At 37.3% G+C, this 17,855-nt stretch overlaps 1 protein-coding gene across 1 annotated transcript in view; it reads left to right on the top strand.

Annotated features, from left to right (window-relative positions):
* The window catches only part of IPO5 (importin 5), a 41,333-nt gene extending 23,547 nt beyond the window's left edge, over positions 1-17,786 (top strand). Inside the window, exons 11-26 of the mRNA XM_054003350.1 lie at positions 1,113-1,237; positions 1,327-1,416; positions 1,506-1,679; positions 1,907-2,125; positions 2,576-2,659; positions 3,374-3,506; positions 3,600-3,721; positions 4,241-4,337; positions 4,787-4,959; positions 5,147-5,258; positions 5,856-5,911; positions 9,026-9,148; positions 9,735-9,954; positions 13,200-13,428; positions 14,908-15,049; positions 17,639-17,786. Coding sequence (XP_053859325.1) covers positions 1,113-1,237; positions 1,327-1,416; positions 1,506-1,679; positions 1,907-2,125; positions 2,576-2,659; positions 3,374-3,506; positions 3,600-3,721; positions 4,241-4,337; positions 4,787-4,959; positions 5,147-5,258; positions 5,856-5,911; positions 9,026-9,148; positions 9,735-9,954; positions 13,200-13,428; positions 14,908-15,049; positions 17,639-17,725 — 2,186 coding nt within the window. The 3' untranslated portion in view covers positions 17,726-17,786. The remainder of the gene's footprint in view (positions 1-1,112; positions 1,238-1,326; positions 1,417-1,505; positions 1,680-1,906; positions 2,126-2,575; positions 2,660-3,373; positions 3,507-3,599; positions 3,722-4,240; positions 4,338-4,786; positions 4,960-5,146; positions 5,259-5,855; positions 5,912-9,025; positions 9,149-9,734; positions 9,955-13,199; positions 13,429-14,907; positions 15,050-17,638) is intronic.
* Positions 17,787-17,855: the final 69 nt, after the last annotated feature.

Below are 17,855 nucleotides of genomic sequence, written 5' to 3'. Positions count from 1 at the left end.
AATGTAGGACTTTGGAGTTTTGATTGGGTGGCCAGATAGTCCAAAGAAGATTGTGTTTCATTTTGTAGAGTCATTCATTTCAAGTTTGGAGTACATATTAACAGTAATGTTGTGAGAGTCATGAAGTGTAGGCTTAATTAAGAACATCTAATGAACTGAAGTAGCACAAAATAAACTGCTGCTTTTCTGTTGTACCTTCTGTCAAGATGATACTTCATTGTATCCTGGTCAGACAGAAGCTTGAGTGTCAGGATTCTACTACTCTGAACTGTGATGTTCTTCATTCCAGGAACATAATAGGTTACTAGCAATAATGACATATTGAGCTATTTTGGGAGATAAGATCTGTAATGTACATTTCCCCCAGGTCATTTTGTAAACCTGTTTATTCCTTTGGTTTTCTCTTCTGTAATCCCAATGATTTCTAGCACAGAGAAAGATTTTTGTAAAAAAGAAATAAAAGAAATTGGAGTTTCTCACATGTTGCTCCAAAAAAAGAAAGGGGCATGAAAGATTCATTTCAACAATACCCACTACTCTAAAAATAAGTTAATATGACTTGGAGGTGGGGAAAGTATACATTGTAAGTGCAATGTTACTGTTCCTACAGCCATGAGAAGACTGCTGGAAAGTTTAATACCAATCATTTATTTGTTTTAGATTCAGATACTGTTTGAGTCATTAGACCTTTTTCTTGAGGAAGATATGGGCTCTTCTGGTGATACTAAAACAGAAAAGAGATGGGGTAGAGGGAAATAAAAATATTAAAAATACTGTCCTGATATTTGCCTGGTCAGCTCATTTAATTAAAATGCAGTTTCCAGGTATTAGTATTGTGTATGTACTTGTATCAGCAGTTAAGAATTCTTTTTTCTAGGTCTGGATTTGGCCTGGATTAGACACTCAATTTTTTGTACATCTCTGGAAGTATGTATGAGGAAAATGGAAAAGTATTTAACAAATCAAGTAGATGCATTAACTTCCCTTCCATCTCCTGTTCTTCACTCTGCCTCCTCCTGTGTCCCCCAGCCCCTGCAAAGAAAAGGTGATTCATCTTTGTGGTGCTTGGTAGTTTCCAAAATGAGTAATACTTCATTTTCACTCTTCTGTAGCTGACTGGAAGTACAGGCATGCTGGTTTGATGGCACTCTCTGCCATTGGAGAAGGTTGCCACCAACAGATGGAGGGAATTTTAAATGAAATTGTTAATTTCGTTTTGCTATTCCTTCAGGATCCTGTGAGTATAGTTCTAGTAATTATTTCAAAATGTTTTCATTTCTGCTCTTACAACTGCTTGTTAACTGTTTGAGGGAAATACTTTTTCAGCATCCAAGAGTAAGATATGCTGCTTGTAACGCTGTTGGACAAATGGCAACTGACTTTGCACCTGGGTTTCAAAAGAAATTTCATGAGAAGGCAAGTATTAGAGTAGTACAGATAAAATGTGGTAAAATTATGTCCCCTTCAGAAACTTATTGTCTGAAAAAGGAGTATTTCTTTTTCAGGTGATAGGAGCTCTTCTACAAACCATGGAGGATCAAGGCAGCCAGCGTGTTCAAGCCCATGCAGCTGCAGCACTCATAAACTTCACTGAAGATTGTCCTAAGTCACTGCTTATTCCGTATTTGGATAATCTAGTGAAGCATCTTCATTCCATTATGGTGATAAAATTGCAAGAGGTATAATACACTGAACAAATTGTTTGATGGAGGGTAACCTTGTCACATAAGCAGAAAAAGTATAGCTGAACTAAGACCTCAGAAATGAGCCAGTATACCTATCTGCTGATGTTGGTCTAAACTGACGAGAATTAGCATATGTGCAAAAGCAGATTTTTATATTTGGCATGCTTTTAAGTAAAATGTGTGATTTAAAAATATAACACTTTATTCTTCCTCTTTCCAAGTTGATACAGAAAGGCACTAAGCTAGTTTTGGAGCAAGTTGTGACTTCAATTGCATCAGTTGCAGATACAGTGGAGGAGAAGTTTGTTCCCTACTATGATTTATTTATGCCCTCCTTAAAACATATTGTTGAAAATGCTGTTCAGAAGGAATTAAGACTTCTACGAGGAAAGACTATTGAATGCATCAGTCTAATTGGTCTTGCTGTTGGCAAAGAAAAGGTAAGCTTAGATTTTATATAATGGTCTGAATACGTACATTTTTTATGCCTTTATTTTATGTGGTATTAGCACTGAATTAATATAATCACTTGTTAAACATACAGCTATATTGTTGCTGATTTCTGTGCTTATCTTTGTTTCCATTTCTGAGGTGACTGTATTGCTTCTTAAGTTCACAAATCTGCAATAAAATCTTATTGTAGCTTAAGTAATTCTTGTCACACTGAAAAATGTTGAAAGCAAGAATTTTTTTCTTCGAGGTTTTTTTTTTTTTGCCTTAAGAAAAATGACACAGCATCACATTTAGGCAGTGTCAGGGGCAAAATGTATGCAGTTCAAAGGGAACTTAGTTTTGTTGTGGATGCCTGAAAAAGTTTAAGTGAGCATTTAAGTCTCTGAGAAGTAGCATCTTAATTTGCCTTTAAAAACGTAGTTGTTTTCTGTATCTAGTTTATGCAGGATGCATCAGATGTTATGCAGCTATTACTGAAGACGCAGACAGACTTCAGTGATCTAGAAGATGATGATCCACAGGTATGTTAAAATTGTGTCTTAATAGCTCATTGGTATTAAAAGCATTCCTTGTATACATGATGTTTCTGCCCCCTCCCTGGCCTTTCAGGGTAGTTGTCCAGCCTATCTTACAAAACTTGACATTAAGATGGCCCTAGAATCTTTCACAGAACTGTGGTTAGGAAATGAGACTTCCAGGACCTATATTTGCAGAAGAAATTTGAGCTTGCTGTCACCTTCTTATAAACAGATCAACAAGACATGTTAAGCAGCTGTTCTAATGAGCAGACAGCTGTTTTAACTTGTATATTTGAAAGCAAATATTCCTCTGAAAACATAGTACTGCACCCTTTTTTACTTTTTGCTCTATTTTAACATTTTCAGGAGTGTGGCTTGGTAGTATTGTTTAAATCTGGGAAATATTTCAGAAAAAATACTGTTTTTTAGAACAGGCACTTGCAATGCAATAATGAATCTTATAATGTCTCATTTTTACATGTATAGCAACTCTTACTGGAGGTGCTGTCAAGGTTTTGCTAGACTTGGGATGTCTTTTGAAGATGCATTTTTATGTGGATTGCATATTGGAGTACTTCTCTTTGAAATAAACTTTATGGACTGCTGACAAAATCTTTTCAAAAGTTCTGTTGTGTAATGCATTTCCTTTATGCCTTCCTTTTAAGTATGCATTAAAATAAAATGTGGGACATGAAAATTCTGCCTTCTCTTTTCTAGATTTCTTACATGATCTCTGCCTGGGCCAGAATGTGTAAAATTCTTGGAAAGGAATTTCAGCAGTACCTTCCTGTTGTCATGGGACCTTTAATGAAGACTGCATCCATTAAACCTGAAGTGGCTCTTTTAGACAGTAGGTTTAAGATTATGTTTTGCTTGAAAGGTATATTGAAATAAATGATTTTGTAGCACTTTTAGATTATTTTTCCTCCCCTCTGTATAACAGCACAAGATATGGAGAATATGAGTGATGATGATGGTTGGGAATTTGTAAGCATAGGTGATCAGCAGAGTTTTGGAATTAAAACTGCAGGCCTTGAAGAAAAAGCAACTGCATGCCAAATGCTGGTAAGTAATAAAATGGTTTTGATGATCTATGTGTTTCTGGTCAATCAAGTCTGAAGCCAAAATCTGTAACCAAAATATTCTTTTTTGTCTCACATAAACAAGTGTTTTGGGTGATACTGCTTAGTTTGGATTACAGGCACTTAGTTGCATGTGGTTTACTTGATTAAAAACAGTTTATTTACTTAGGAGTGTAAATTTTTTTAAATGAACAGATGGTTTTCCTTTTTTAGCAAAACTTAAATGAATTTAATATGTTAAAAAGTAGTTCCTTTTTGCAAATATTGCTGTTTGGAATTTGGTTTGAAAAATACATGTATGCCCTAAGAGTGAGACCTCATGCTGCTATCAGGGTTTCTCAAATTACCACAGTTGAGGGGGAAAGGAAATTGATTATTACATGTTTTTTAAAATAAACTAAAAAAACCCTTGCACTTTTAGCAATCTCTCTCTCAGCTGTACATAGTTGAAAAATATAAGTATTATCTCTTAAAAGAGGCATATCTGTGCTCTCTTTTTCAGGTTTGCTATGCAAAAGAGCTAAAAGAAGGATTTGTGGAATACACGGAGCAAGTTGTAAAGCTGATGGTTCCATTGTTGAAGTTCTATTTCCATGATGATATCCTATTAGCAAATTCCACTGTGAAAACGGAAATTTGGAATCAAAATTGTGCTTGCTATTTTCCTAAACTAATTGAAAGTGTTAGTGTTGAAATAGTCTGTGACTTTATAGCAGAAATTGTTTCAGAGAATGTTGGTTTACACACCCTGTTTTAGGCAGTGTATTCCTACTTTCTCCCCTCGTTTCTTTTTAAATAAGCAATCAGTAGAAAAAGAGATGTTTGTGTAATAAAGCAGAATAGAACTTGAACAACTTTTCTGTCATGGCCTGAAACAGACTTGAAAACACTTCCTATGATTTAATCTATATATAATTAAGAAAGCAAATGCATGGATTGTAGTGAAATTAATTTCGGGTAGAAAACTGAGAACTTTGTTAGGGTGGTGAGGTCTTAAATTCTAAGCACTTTGTTGGTGTTGATTGCTGTCTTTCCTTAATAATAACACGTGTCCGAGTGGCAGCCGCAGAGTCGATGCCCCTCCTTCTTGAATGTGCCAGGGTTCGTGGGCCGGAGTACCTCACGCAGATGTGGCACTTCATGTGTGACGCTCTCATCAAAGCCATTGGGACGGAGCCAGAGTCTGATGTCCTCTCAGAAATAATGCATTCTTTTGCCAAGGTAATGTTCTTACAAATTTCGTGGCGTTCCTGTTTGTAGCCTTTTGAAATAAGAACGGACATGTTTGGTGTTCTTTAAATGGCTCGAATAAATGCAAGGCATCCTCTACAGGAAATTTGTTGTGACTATAAATGTTAATGTCATATTAAATTTTAAAGCTGAAAATCTGATTGTTTTATTTCACAAGTGCATTGAGGTAATGGGAGATGGCTGCCTTAACAATGAACACTTTGAAGAACTTGGAGGAATACTGAAAGAAAAACTAGAAGAGCACTTTAAAAATCAAGAATTAAGACAGGGTAAGTTAACACAAATCCTGTTAACATGGGATGTGGCAGCTCTTTAAAGCAGAATTTCTAATTATTTCTGAACACAGAGAAAAATCTGTTTAGATTTCATTGATTTGTGTATTTATGCAAATAATTGGACTGTGAACCAACAGAATCCATGAGTTGTAAGCTCTTGGAAGATGAAGATAGCATCATTTTCAGCAATACTGTAGTTTAATCAAAAGTTAATGGACAGATTTACTTGAAAGACAGTGCACATCTATGGTGTTATCATTTCCATGGGTTTTTTTTAATCTGAAGTCTTTGCAGTTTTCTCAAAGCAATAGTAGTTGCTCATTTCTAAGTACTTTTCTTGTCTTTGTGGACAAGCTGGTGTGTTTGTTTCTATTTTATGTGCATTTTTGCACATTCTTAAATTGAGCTGTCCTGTACTTCGTCCTTTTCTGTGAAAGTTTTTTGAAGCTTCTTAAAAATGGAAAATTCCTGTTGCACTGTCAGCTACTGTTTCCTGTTTTCTAAATTTGTTTCTGCATAATTTTTCCCTTTCACAGGCTTCTTATGCACTTATAAAAAGGTAGTGGGTTAATTATTTTTTTTTTAATTTAGTGAAAAGACAAGATGAAGACTATGATGAACAAGTTGAAGAGTCATTACAAGATGAAGTAAGTTAGTTTGGAGTGTTTTTCTACTGATCAAGCACCAGGATGGAAATATTGCACAAATATGCTTTTGACTCACTTAGGGCACAGGGCATCCTCAAAATTATTTCTTCAAAGAAGAATCTTGTTACCATAATCCTTCAAAACTTACAGTAAGAAGTGGGTCACACTACATTTGTGAATTAGAAAATATGAAAGGTTTCCTTGTCTGATATGCTGAAGTAAGAAGTTCAGGATATGGCTTTTTATTTTCTTCATCTGCTCAAACAATTCTTGCATGACATTAACATTGATACAGATTTGACAGCAGACTATTTAATTACAGAATAGGCTGAGTTGAAAGGGACCCACAAGTATCATTGACTCCACCTCCTGCCTCATCACAGGGCATCCAAGAATCACACCATGTGCCTGAGAGCATTGTCCAAATACTTCTTAAGCTCTGTCAGGCTGGTGCTGTGACACTACAGAAGTGGTAGTCTCTGGGGAGCCTGTTCTAGTGCCCAACCACCCTCTGGGGAAAGAATCTTTTTCTAATAGCCAACCAAAACCTTTCCTGACACAGCTTGATGTTATTCCTTTTGGTCCTGTCACTGGTCACCGCAGAGAAGAAATCAGTGCCTGACCCTCATCTTCCCCCAGTGAGGAAATTGTAGACTGCAAAGAGGTCGTCCCTTGGGTCTAGCCTTGCTGGCTTGCTTTTTGTTTGAGCCTTGCAAGCTGGGTGACTCTTAGCCTTGGTCCTCTATACCTCTGATTTCAAGACATCTGGTGTGTCATGTCAGGAGCCTGTCTCAAAAAGAATAGCCCAAAAACAGTATCAGAAAAGGACAGGATAAACAGCTGCCGTCATGTGTTTGCTTATACCAAAGTGACTACTTAGCTACTTACACACTAGGGCACCAAAGTGAGTTAATAGTTTAAAGTGCAGGTAATTGTAGAAGAGATACAATAATTTTATTAAATCATTATTACTATGGAGAGAGGGTAATAATGACTGAATGCTGCTGCTTATAACATGAGACAAAGGATGCTCAGTAAATTTAAGAGCTAAGAATTTTTTTTTGCTGCACAATGCAGGTGTGAAGCTTGATCACATGAGTTTTACCTGTATGCAGACTCCAGAAATCATACCCATATGTAAATACTGTCTTAAATAACAGTGCGGTTCTTGACCCTCTTTTTAGGCTTTTTAGAATTAGGCCAGCATTCAAGAGGATATATTTTTGTTGCCTCCAAGACCCTTTTATTTCCTGTATGTCACTCTGTACTGTGAGAAAATGCAAGCAGGCAGCAGTTTCAGAAAAGCTGTATCCCTACTCTGCAGCAGAGTTGCAAGGCATTTTTAAAAATGTTCTAATGTTTGCTGATTGTTCTGTGAAGTCTGGAGAAAGACTTGTCTGCATTACCCTGTGAAAGGAGGTGTGGGATGAGGACATCACTTGCCATATGGACAGAATTAAGAAATAAGTAACCTTTGGTCTCAGAGTATGTTTATGTAGCTCTTACCTCAAGGCAGCAGAAATATAAGAAGCACAGAAGTAATGAAAGTTATTCAAACAGTAGTTTCAGATCCAGCCCTCACTTCAGCAATAACTAAACTGCTGATTTGGTAGAGAGCAGAAGGCACACACCAAGCAAGAGTTACACTCTCTTGCCAAGCATCTGTTATCAACTGATGGTCAACAGGCAGTACCAGGCTAGGTGGACCTTGTGGTGTGCTGGAGCAGTTCTCTACCTCTTAATGTCATTGTGTGAATTTTCCAGGGTTCCTGCTTGAGTTGTGTCTTGATGATGCAGAAATTGGCTCACTAGGAAGGGTTTAAATATCCAGTTGTGGGAAGCTGCCTGTTGCACAAGAAACAATTACTAGTTTGTCACCAGAAGGTGAGAAAGGTGAAGGTCACTAGGGACCAGAAACTAGCTGTACTGTTTTCCCTGCCTGTTAAAGTATAAACTGGTTAAAGGGACCATTCTGAGTACAACAGAAGTTGCTGTAGAAGAAAGTTGGAGTTTTCCCAGCACATATGTGGCCAGGGACTAATCCTCACCTATAGATATAATTTGAATTGATAGCTCTGAAGTAAGGCTCTTTATTTGACCAGTTTGATGTACTAACTGGCCAAGGTGAAAAATTAATTTTAACAACAAGAGGAGGAGAATAATATTTGTTATATTTTTGCCACAATCTTCATCACAAAGGCAGTTATCCATTTACTTTTCCATAAAAGCTTCTTAGGGTATCTATAAGTTACAAAGCGGAAAAAGGCTTTTTGCCTTCTGTAAAGGGGACACATTGAAGCAGCAAATTTGCACAAGACAGTTTTGTCTTGATCTGATTTTTCTGTCCCTGAAACAAGCCTGGAAGTCCTAGGCAACTGAGTTGTAGCAATCAACTTACCTTTTCCAGAAGGGTGAAAAGGAGAACTACCAGTCCGTCAGTCTCACTCTGTGCCCATTATGATCATTGAACGCATTTTCCCGGCGGCTGTGGAAGACAGGGAGGTGATTAGAGACAGCTGATAAAGCTTCCAAAATGCAAATCGTGCCTGATTAAATGATTGGGTTCTGTGATGCAGTGACTGTGTTGATGGACTAACGAGCAACTGATGTCATCTGTCTTGACTTCTGTAAGGCCTTTAAGAGGGTCCCACACAACACCCTTGTCATTAATTTGAGGAGATCCATATTTGATGAATTCGACTCAATATCTACATGACAGTAACAATTTATGTCCCTCGAGACACTGGAACATGTTGCCTAGAGAAGGATGTGGATGTCCCATTCCTCGGAATGATCAGGGCCAGGTTGGGTGGAGTTCTGAGCAACCTGGTGTAGTGGGAAGTGTCCCTGACTGGTAGGATGTGTCCCTGCCCATGGAAGGGAGTTTAAAACTAGATGATTTTTAAGGTGCCTTCCAACCCAAATAATTTTGTTGATCTATCATTCCGCAATTAAACAAATAATTGAAAATAAGCAAACTTAAAACAAAAGGTTTTACAAAAAAAGTCATTAATCAACTTTATTCCATTAGTTTAGACACCTTAGCACTTTGTGTGAGTTCCACTCCGTTAAAGATTTTTAGTTTTCATGTGAATTGTATCCTTTTCCTTTCAGGATGACAGTGATGTTTATATTTTGACTAAAGTATCAGACATTTTGCACTCAATATTCAGTAGTTACAAGGAGAAGGTACTGCCATGGTTTGAAAGGTTACTTCCACTAATTGTCAACCTAATTGTAAGTACCTTGTTTCCCTTTAATTTTTATTTAAATGATGCATTAATATGCCTTCCATGCTGAAGTCTTAGAGAACTTGGTAGATAGAATGTAGCAACTACTGTTTTACAAAATAGAAGGTTTATTCTAGATCAAGCATGACCTAGATCCTAGGGCTGTTACCCTATGCTTTTTTGAGCAGGCTTGCTGCTGTGCTACTTAAAATCTGTGTTGCAAGACCCAGGATCACTGACACACAATTGTTTTGAGAAATGAGAAATTTAATTTCCTTGAGACTGTCCAGTATCTCAAAAACGGATTTCAAGAGGAGGGACAAAAAAGTGTTGCAGACTCCTAGAAAAAAATGGAGACTGATATATGTGATTGAGTGTGAAACAGAGGTGGAAAGATAGACACCTGGATTTTGTTTTGTTCATGGTATTGCTGGAACGATTGCTACTGTAAATTACATGATTTTAGGATTGAATTTAACCCATGAAGATTTTAACAAAAGTATTAGACCACTGTTCCTGTGATTGTTGTTGATATAATCATTGGCTGTACAATAATTTCAAGATGTCTCAGCTGTTGGGTGTTTGTGCCACAGTGTCCGCATCGGCCGTGGGCAGACCGGCAGTGGGGGCTGTGCATTTTTGACGATGTAGTGGAGCACTGCAGCCCTGCCTCCTTCAAGTACGCCGAGTACTTCCTGAGGCCCATGCTGGAGTCAGTGTGTGACAGCAGCCCCGAGGTTCGGCAGGCGGCTGCCTACGGAGTGGGAGTGATAGCGCAGTTCGGCGGGGACAGCTACCGGCCCGTCTGCCCAGGTACGGACCCATGGCCGACGGAACTACCTGAACGTGGGGGTTAAAAGAATAAAATGGCTCACCTTTTGGTTGGTGAGGTCTGTTCCCCTTGGCAGTGAAATAGAGTGCCAGTATTACCTGTCGTAAACTGATGGATTGATAAAGTACCTGAGTTCCTCAGGCTTTTATTGTTTTCTGCTTAGTAGCATTTCTGTTGCAGCACTGACTGCTTAGCAAACTTGATTTACATATTCTTTTTAAAATATCATCTGGCATGCAAATGTTAATTTCATAAAAACCATCTTTTTGATACACAGCTGTCTCATAGATGCTTTCTACTAATATTGATGTGGTTACATATTAATGCAAAAGCCTTTGGATGTCTGAAAAAACACAAGAGACATATTAAGGAATAGCCTAGAATACGACTTGTGTGGCTCTCTGCTTTCTGATTATAAAAAAAGAGCCTGATTTCTGTAAAGTAAGAAGTCAAATGACTTATCAGAAAGACTTTGTCTGCTTTCTTTCTGAATGTTTCAAATTTCTTTGAAACTTCAAATTCATCTTAAATTTAAAGAAATTGTCTGCTTGCACTCTTCTTGCCAGTCACCAAAGTTAAATTTGCACACTAAGTAGCACCCCTTATCAAAGGGTTTTTTCCCTTTTTCTTAAGACAATATATAATCATCTAAGTATGCTTTTAAAATATGTATTTTACATGAATATTAAATGAAAGCTGAATTAGATGATGTAAGAAAATAAGAATCATCTGAAAGGGATTGACACAAATCTTACCTACATCCATCAGGGTTGTAATTTTCATTGTTAATGTAATGTAATGTTACATGATAACAATCAGGATAAGGTGTCTTTTTAAAAAGAAGAGAAAAAGCAGTGTGGGATGCCTTGCAATGAATCATTAAGAGCATGAAAATTTAGAATTGTCTAGACAGTTCTCATTTCGAATTTTTTGAGCTTTTTAGCATCTGTTGAAGTCTATTTTTCATTAATTACACTTTATCTTACCCCACTTAAACTTTGTAAAATCTTTGATCGTTCTCTTCCTACTTGGACATATAATCCTTGATTATGCTCAGACACCTGGCTTCTCCTTAAGTTGAATTTTATATAAATAAACTTCCAGCTTTACAGCATACAGTTTATTAGCAGACACCTCAAAAGTATTCTAAATCCTTTTGTGCATACATGAAAGAACTTTGTGATTTTTTTTAAATGAAGATATGCTGTGATTAAAAACAAATCCATGTCATGAGACGTTATCTACCCCACAGGTTTTGCTACATTTCTGAAAAACATAATGTTTGTGGGCTTTTATTTGTAATTTATTTTCTTTACTGGTTGATATATAGCACTGACATATTGTTCTTTTGCAAGTTTGAAGAGTATGTAAACACTCTTCAGAAGAAGCAGAGGTATTATATAAGCATTTTTGGCAGTCAGTTAAAAAAAGTCCAGGAATATAGCAAGAACTTGTAAATGGTATGTGAGCTACACTGATGAAACAAATGTCACTAAAACCAGTTTTCGTAAAGGGCAAAGAAATACGATGTAAGGAAAAACTACAGCAAATCAAGTCACTTTCTAATCAGGGATTAAAGGTTACAATTGATGCAACTGGCAAGGTTGCTTCTGTTAAGTTGGTGGAAGAATAAAATCAGCTGTTCTCTGTGAAAATTGTATCAATCAGCTGCATGGATTTCTTCCTAAATCACATCAGTGGCCTCAAAACTGGGTGGTGCCAGATGTCAGAGCAGTCAGTCCTTGTAGAAAAGCTTATTATAGAAGATGGGACTTCCATTGTCAAAAGGCTTTTTTAAGGTTTACCAAACACAGTATCTATGTGAGAATGGATCTGTTTTATAGACAAGATGAAAACTTGTCTGGTAGGCTGTACAGAGAAAATTATGCTGATTCATTTTTATGCCCTCCTAATTTTACAGTTGCAAGGACACACATACCTACAGAGTCATCCATTAGTATTAGTGAGTGGGATACAAATGAGATGAGATTTAGCTTCAGCAGCCATGACAGCCTCAGGTATAAAATGCAGGCTCAGTTGTCCTGGACATTGTAGACGTTTCTGAAACAAACTCTGCTTTGGAGAATAGTGCAGCATCATTATCCTGCATTCAGTATACATAAGCTAGCAGGTCTGAAGTTTCTGTAGTTCTGTAATGTTTAACAGCTTTTCTATAGCTGCTTAATTCTTCAAAAATCTAATGCAGTGGAGTTAATATAGAAAGTGGATTGTATATTCTTTAACTGCAAAGTTTCTACTTACTCATCAAAATTCAGAAGGTGTGAGATCTTACTCTTCCTCAGTAATTAGAGTTATTTTGAAGTGTGCTTTCTGTACAATTCCACAATCTGCTTACTGTGCTGATAGAGACTTTCACAGCTTTAGCATTTTATTTTTAGCAGAACACAAGGACAATTGTTCCTGCTTGCATGTAGTGTGCTTGGAAGTCTGCATGGACACTAGTAGCTAAAAATGTGACATTAATGTTAATTTAGAAGTGTGCATGTGGTTACCCACATGACTGTTAAAAAAATATAATTGCTATTAACCTAGGAAGAAAACTGGCATTTTTCCTGCATTGAAAGACATTTCCTTTCCTTGATTTTTATGATCTAAACTATGCCAAGTTGATTCACCAGGTGAGATTACTCCCATGACCTTTTCCTAGGGCATCTTTTAGTGGTGGGAGATGTGTATGTGTATGTCCATACATATTTTTATATACAGATGTGCCCACTAGGAATAGATACACAGCAGGCATACACTGAGGATGTGCACTATAGTTCACACTGAATGAAGGAGTGACATTCACAGTGAATGTCACTGTAGCAGTGCTTTTCCTCCTCCTGTGTTTATAGAGCATATTCGATTAAAGAGATAATGCTTGCTATCTGCAGTGTCCTGTGTGGTTTAGATTGCATAACTCCAATTGAGAGACATGGGAATATTATTTTCTTCTGAACTTCTAAAGCAAATTCAAACTTTTGCAGTAGCTGTTTTCTTCTGTTTCCTTGCAGAGCTTTATTTGCTTGATTTTCATATGGTAATTATTGAGCAGAGAAGAATTGTAGAAGCAGTGGAACATTACAATGATTAGATTTTAGGGCTTGGATCACAAAAAATCCTGGTTTTAATACATACAGTCATCTCAAGTAGAATTTGTGGTAATAATAGAGTATAGCTTAATTGTGCAATTAAACTTCATTCTTGTGTTTCTAACAATTAGAGGCGCTTCCATTGCTGGTTAGAGTCATTCAGTCACCAGATGCCAAAGCCAAAGAGAATGTCAATGCAACAGAAAACTGCATTTCAGCAATAGGAAAGATAATGAAGTTCAAGCCTGACTGTATAAATGTTGAAGAAGTCCTTCCACACTGGTTATCATGGCTTCCACTTCATGAAGACAAAGAAGAAGCTGTTCATACTTTCAATTATCTGTGTGACTTACTTGAGAGGTAAGGCAAAGTCTTCACACTAACGCAGAAAGTAAGCCTGTTTGCATGCTCTTTCCTTGCACTCTTTTTCCGAAACTGAGAAACTATGAGGTTAATCTACATATAGTTTAGAGAAGATAATTAAAAATGTCAGAACTGAGCCTTCTCTGATGTTATTTCTGCTTTTTTATACAGTTACTGTTCTTGTCCTAAATAGCATCTGTATGGCTGGAAAAAACAATCCTGGCTGCTTTATATATCCCTAATGGCAAAGGATCTGCAGAAAATCTTTACAGAAAATCTCAGGAAAAGTTTTTGGCACTCTGCTTACATATCAGAACCAGTAACTGATCAGGTCTTTTCTCTTAAAAGCAGCACACATTCTCTTGCAGCCTTCTTTTAAGTAGTTTTGCACCCTTTTGCTTTCCAACAAAGTGAAGTATAAAGAGAAATAATACGGAAAAAATCCTTGTACAGTGCTATCTCCCTTAATAATTATTTCAGCATCTTATCCCACAGATTATTCTTTGGGTTTGTGCTCCCTCCTATAGGTAAATGGAGGGAAAAAAGTAAACAGTTAATCTAGTGTGATGCACTTCATAAATGAGTGAAGAAATGTAGCCTCTGAGGCTATAATAATGTAGTAAGCACATTCTGGCTGCATTACATCTTAGGAGAAATATATAAAGGAAGTAACTTTAATTTCTTACAGTCTTTTCTATTTTGTGAAGACCTTGTATCTCTGGGTGCTTTATTAAGACAGAGTCTCAAAATGGCAACTGAGGTCCCTAGACTAGTTATAGAACAGTGAGGTACAGATGAGAGACACCATAATGACGCATGTGAACAGGAACATAGAAATTGAGAGCTGCAGTACCAGCACACTTCTGCACCCACCTCTGTGCAGGTGGCTCAGCCTGGCTACCTGCTTCTCTGGAGCTCTGCCAGTCCTAGATTCACAGCCTCTGCATTCCAGCAATGGTAGGGGGCAGGGCTGCAAGTAGATCATGTGTTCCACACAGATTCCTGATAGCTAATACTCCTCCACTCCAGCATTTGACTGGGAAAGAGGGAGCAGAACCACTTGCTTGCTGTGTCATGGCGAGTGCTGGCAGAGAGCTGAAGTTACTGGCGCTCCTGATGCCAGTAACACAACGTCCTGGGAGGCACAGAGGGAGGAATAAGTCCTTTTAGGCAGGGTATTTCTGTCACACTATTTACAGTTCCATCTGCATGGAACTCGGCCGTTCTGTAAAGTTCAGAACGTCTTCCTGATACATTTTAGGCTGAGTAAAGAATCAGGTGGTTAAATATTAACTGAAGGGGGAACATGCTGTCAGCAAGCAACAAAGCTGTGTATACTTATTCAGCTGTGTGAAACTTAAACCTAAATAAGCAGCTTTAGAATAAGATCTTTCAAAATCACTTCACTTACATGTAAAGTGTTTACATTATTTTTAGATAAACATTAATTCCTTTGCAATATGTCTTTTGTAACAGCAATAACCCAATTGTCCTCGGTCCCAACAATTCCAACCTTCCCAGAATACTTGGTATAATTGCGGATGGTGAAATCCACGAAGCTATCAAACACGAAGATCCATGTACCAAGCGGCTGGCTAACGTTGTTCGCCAAGTGCAGGTAAATAAATGCTTGCTTAAGTATAAAGGGAACATTTAGAATCTGCTTGCAGAAGAAACTAAACTGTTAACCCAGTTTTGAGAGCCTTATCTCCTTAGAGAATAATAGTTCAACCAGTGATCTTGGAGATCCTTTGATGTTCCTTGAATGATTAATGATAAAACTTGGCGACATTTGCACTTGAATAAAATAACTGTAACTAACTTTCATGCAGCGAGATGGTTAATATGTGAGCCAGTATTAGTTTTTGTGGGTTTTTTTCTGAGTCAGAAATTAGAATCTGGAGAGAAATTTGCATGTCCTTTTAACAGTGAACTGTACTGCAGGATTTGATCCAAGATGTGGTTCTTGTAAGGGTGGGCAGCATCATGTGGTGACTTTCTAGTACAGCAGCAGCTTGGGCTCTTTGTTAGAGAATGAGTGCAAACCTCAAGTTATTTTACTACTGCCCTTTTCAATCCTGTGCAAATACAGGTGGCTGTTTGATGTTTTCCCTGCCTTTGGGGAATTGCTTTAAGGTTCACTTCCTTTATGCCATATTGAGTTGCTTAATGATGATGGGGATGTCCAGGTAGTTAAACAGCACTTCTCTATGGTGCTGTAAGCGATAGTGCTCATAGTGCAAGATCTGCTCCAGGGCCAAATGTTGTTGGGTGGATGTAGTACTAATGAGAGAAAGGAGTGTGCCTGGTAAGCATGTCACTCATAAAAAAGCATGGAGGATTTTGAGCAGCTGATCTTCAATTATTACCTTTCTACTTGACCTGCTTTGGCAAAATTCAGATTCAAGAATTTTAGGAACATTTGATATTGGAACGGATTCACCTGTATGAGTGTAGCAGCCTGAGAGATCCATTTTGTCTGGTAGAAAAAGTTGTTAAAATTCTGAAGGTATAAGAGAAGGAAATTGAGCAAGTTTCAAAGTGAAAGTAGCATAAGTGACTGCTCTAGATTCTGCCTGACAGATATAAATCCTTTCTGTTAGTACTCATAGTCTAGGAATGCACCTTTGTATTAGGATTTACCTAATGCATTTGTTCACTTTACCATCAAGTTGGTTTTTTTTAAACAATACAGTGGCACATACATGTATAGATTAGTTGTTTACAACAATATCTGGTTCTGTCCAGGATTGATAGAAACTTTATGAGATAAGACCTTCTGCATTGTCTGAATGCAGACCAAGGAGAAAAACAAAATCTTATAAGTTGTGTCTTTTAAAAAATACAATTTTAGCACAGTGTTACCAATCCTATTTCTCTTCACACATAGTATTTTGACTTTACTAAAGTTGTAAGACTTTTATACTCTTACTAACTGTAAGAGTCTTATACTATGATAGGAATTTTCAAGGTTGTGGAGTTGCTAACAAGCTCCTGCTTCCCAGATTCCAGGAGACTTTTTTTTTTTTTTAATTATCTCAGTAAGCTGTTTCACTGCCAGTCTCTAACATGATCAACATGGTCATTACTGGAATTGAGTATAAACTTCTTTGCTTAGGTATTGTCAGGCCAGAAATATTTCAGTGTAAAGTATCAATTTAAATATGCATCAGAAATGCTGAAAGAGTGCATTTAATTCTGCAGTATTTCATCATACATTAAGAGTCTAAAATGCCTAATGGTATTTAAAACTAAACACACAAACTTACATTTGAGAGCATTTATTTTTGTATTTTTTAATCCATTTTTGTATTTTTTAAACTTTTTAAATTTTGAGAAAAGAGTATTATAATAGAACTGAACGTAAAATATACTAAATATAAATTAAACTTTTTTTTTTTAATTTACTTGAATCATACTGTTACTGCAAAAGCCAATCTAAAGACCTAAAATCAGTCACCTGGAATTTTTTTCCCTGTCATTATCCTAAAGAAAGCAGGGTGCCAATTTCTTCCAGTTTCTATTGATAAGTGAATAAATACTTTTTCCTCAATCTTGATTAATATTCAGCACTTTCTGGTGCCATTAGAACAGTCCTTACGGGTGGTGACTTTAAAAGCTAATATCTCACCTGCGGGCTGTGATAGCACAGATGAAGGGTTTACATCTACCCAGAGAGATGCTGTGCAGTTCTCTCTGAGAAGTAATTGACCTTTCCTTTCACTAAAGAGCCACACCCTGTGTTGGTAGCAGAATTTTGCACACCCTCATATAGCACATCATGCTGTAATCCCAGTGCTCACCTTGAAGCTCTGAGCTATGTGTTACTGCTGCACCAATGCCCAAAACACTTATGTGGAAGAAGCATGATTCAGTTTTGCCTGAACATTGGTCTTTTAACTTCAGTGCAAAACGATCAAATGGTTTAGGCTGTGGTTGACACAGATAGGAGTGTCATTTGTTAACTCATGTAGTAGTTACCAGAGAGTTCCCACGGATTCCGAATCAATTACTCTGCTGCTGTTCAGCCTTTTGGAGCATCTCAAGTTGAACCTGTGTATCACTGAGAATTTCAGTCTCTTTGGCATGTATATTACAGGAATCAGCTGAGTGAACGTTGAGCTTTTTAAACATAGCAGAGTTTGGGATGTGCCTTGGACACTTTCAGCCTGCATAAAGACCACTTCTCTTTTTTTTTTTTTCCTAGACATCCAGAGGACTGTGGACAGAATGCATATCACAGCTCAATGCAGATCAACAGGCAGCCATACAGGAGCTCCTGAACTCTGCTTGAAGGGCCTTAATTATCATCTGCAAGAAAACTAACTCCAAATAAACGTTTACCCTATTGTTTAGGTTTCTTTTGTTTCTTTTCTGAGTAAAACCAGAACTGTAGTGCGTGTAGGCCATTCTTCTGCAACCTA

This window comes from Vidua macroura, chromosome 2 (assembly GCF_024509145.1).
Source record: "Vidua macroura isolate BioBank_ID:100142 chromosome 2, ASM2450914v1, whole genome shotgun sequence".
Classification (NCBI taxonomy): Eukaryota; Metazoa; Chordata; class Aves; order Passeriformes; family Viduidae; genus Vidua; species Vidua macroura.
This window is presented reverse-complemented; position numbering and strand designations above follow the sequence as displayed.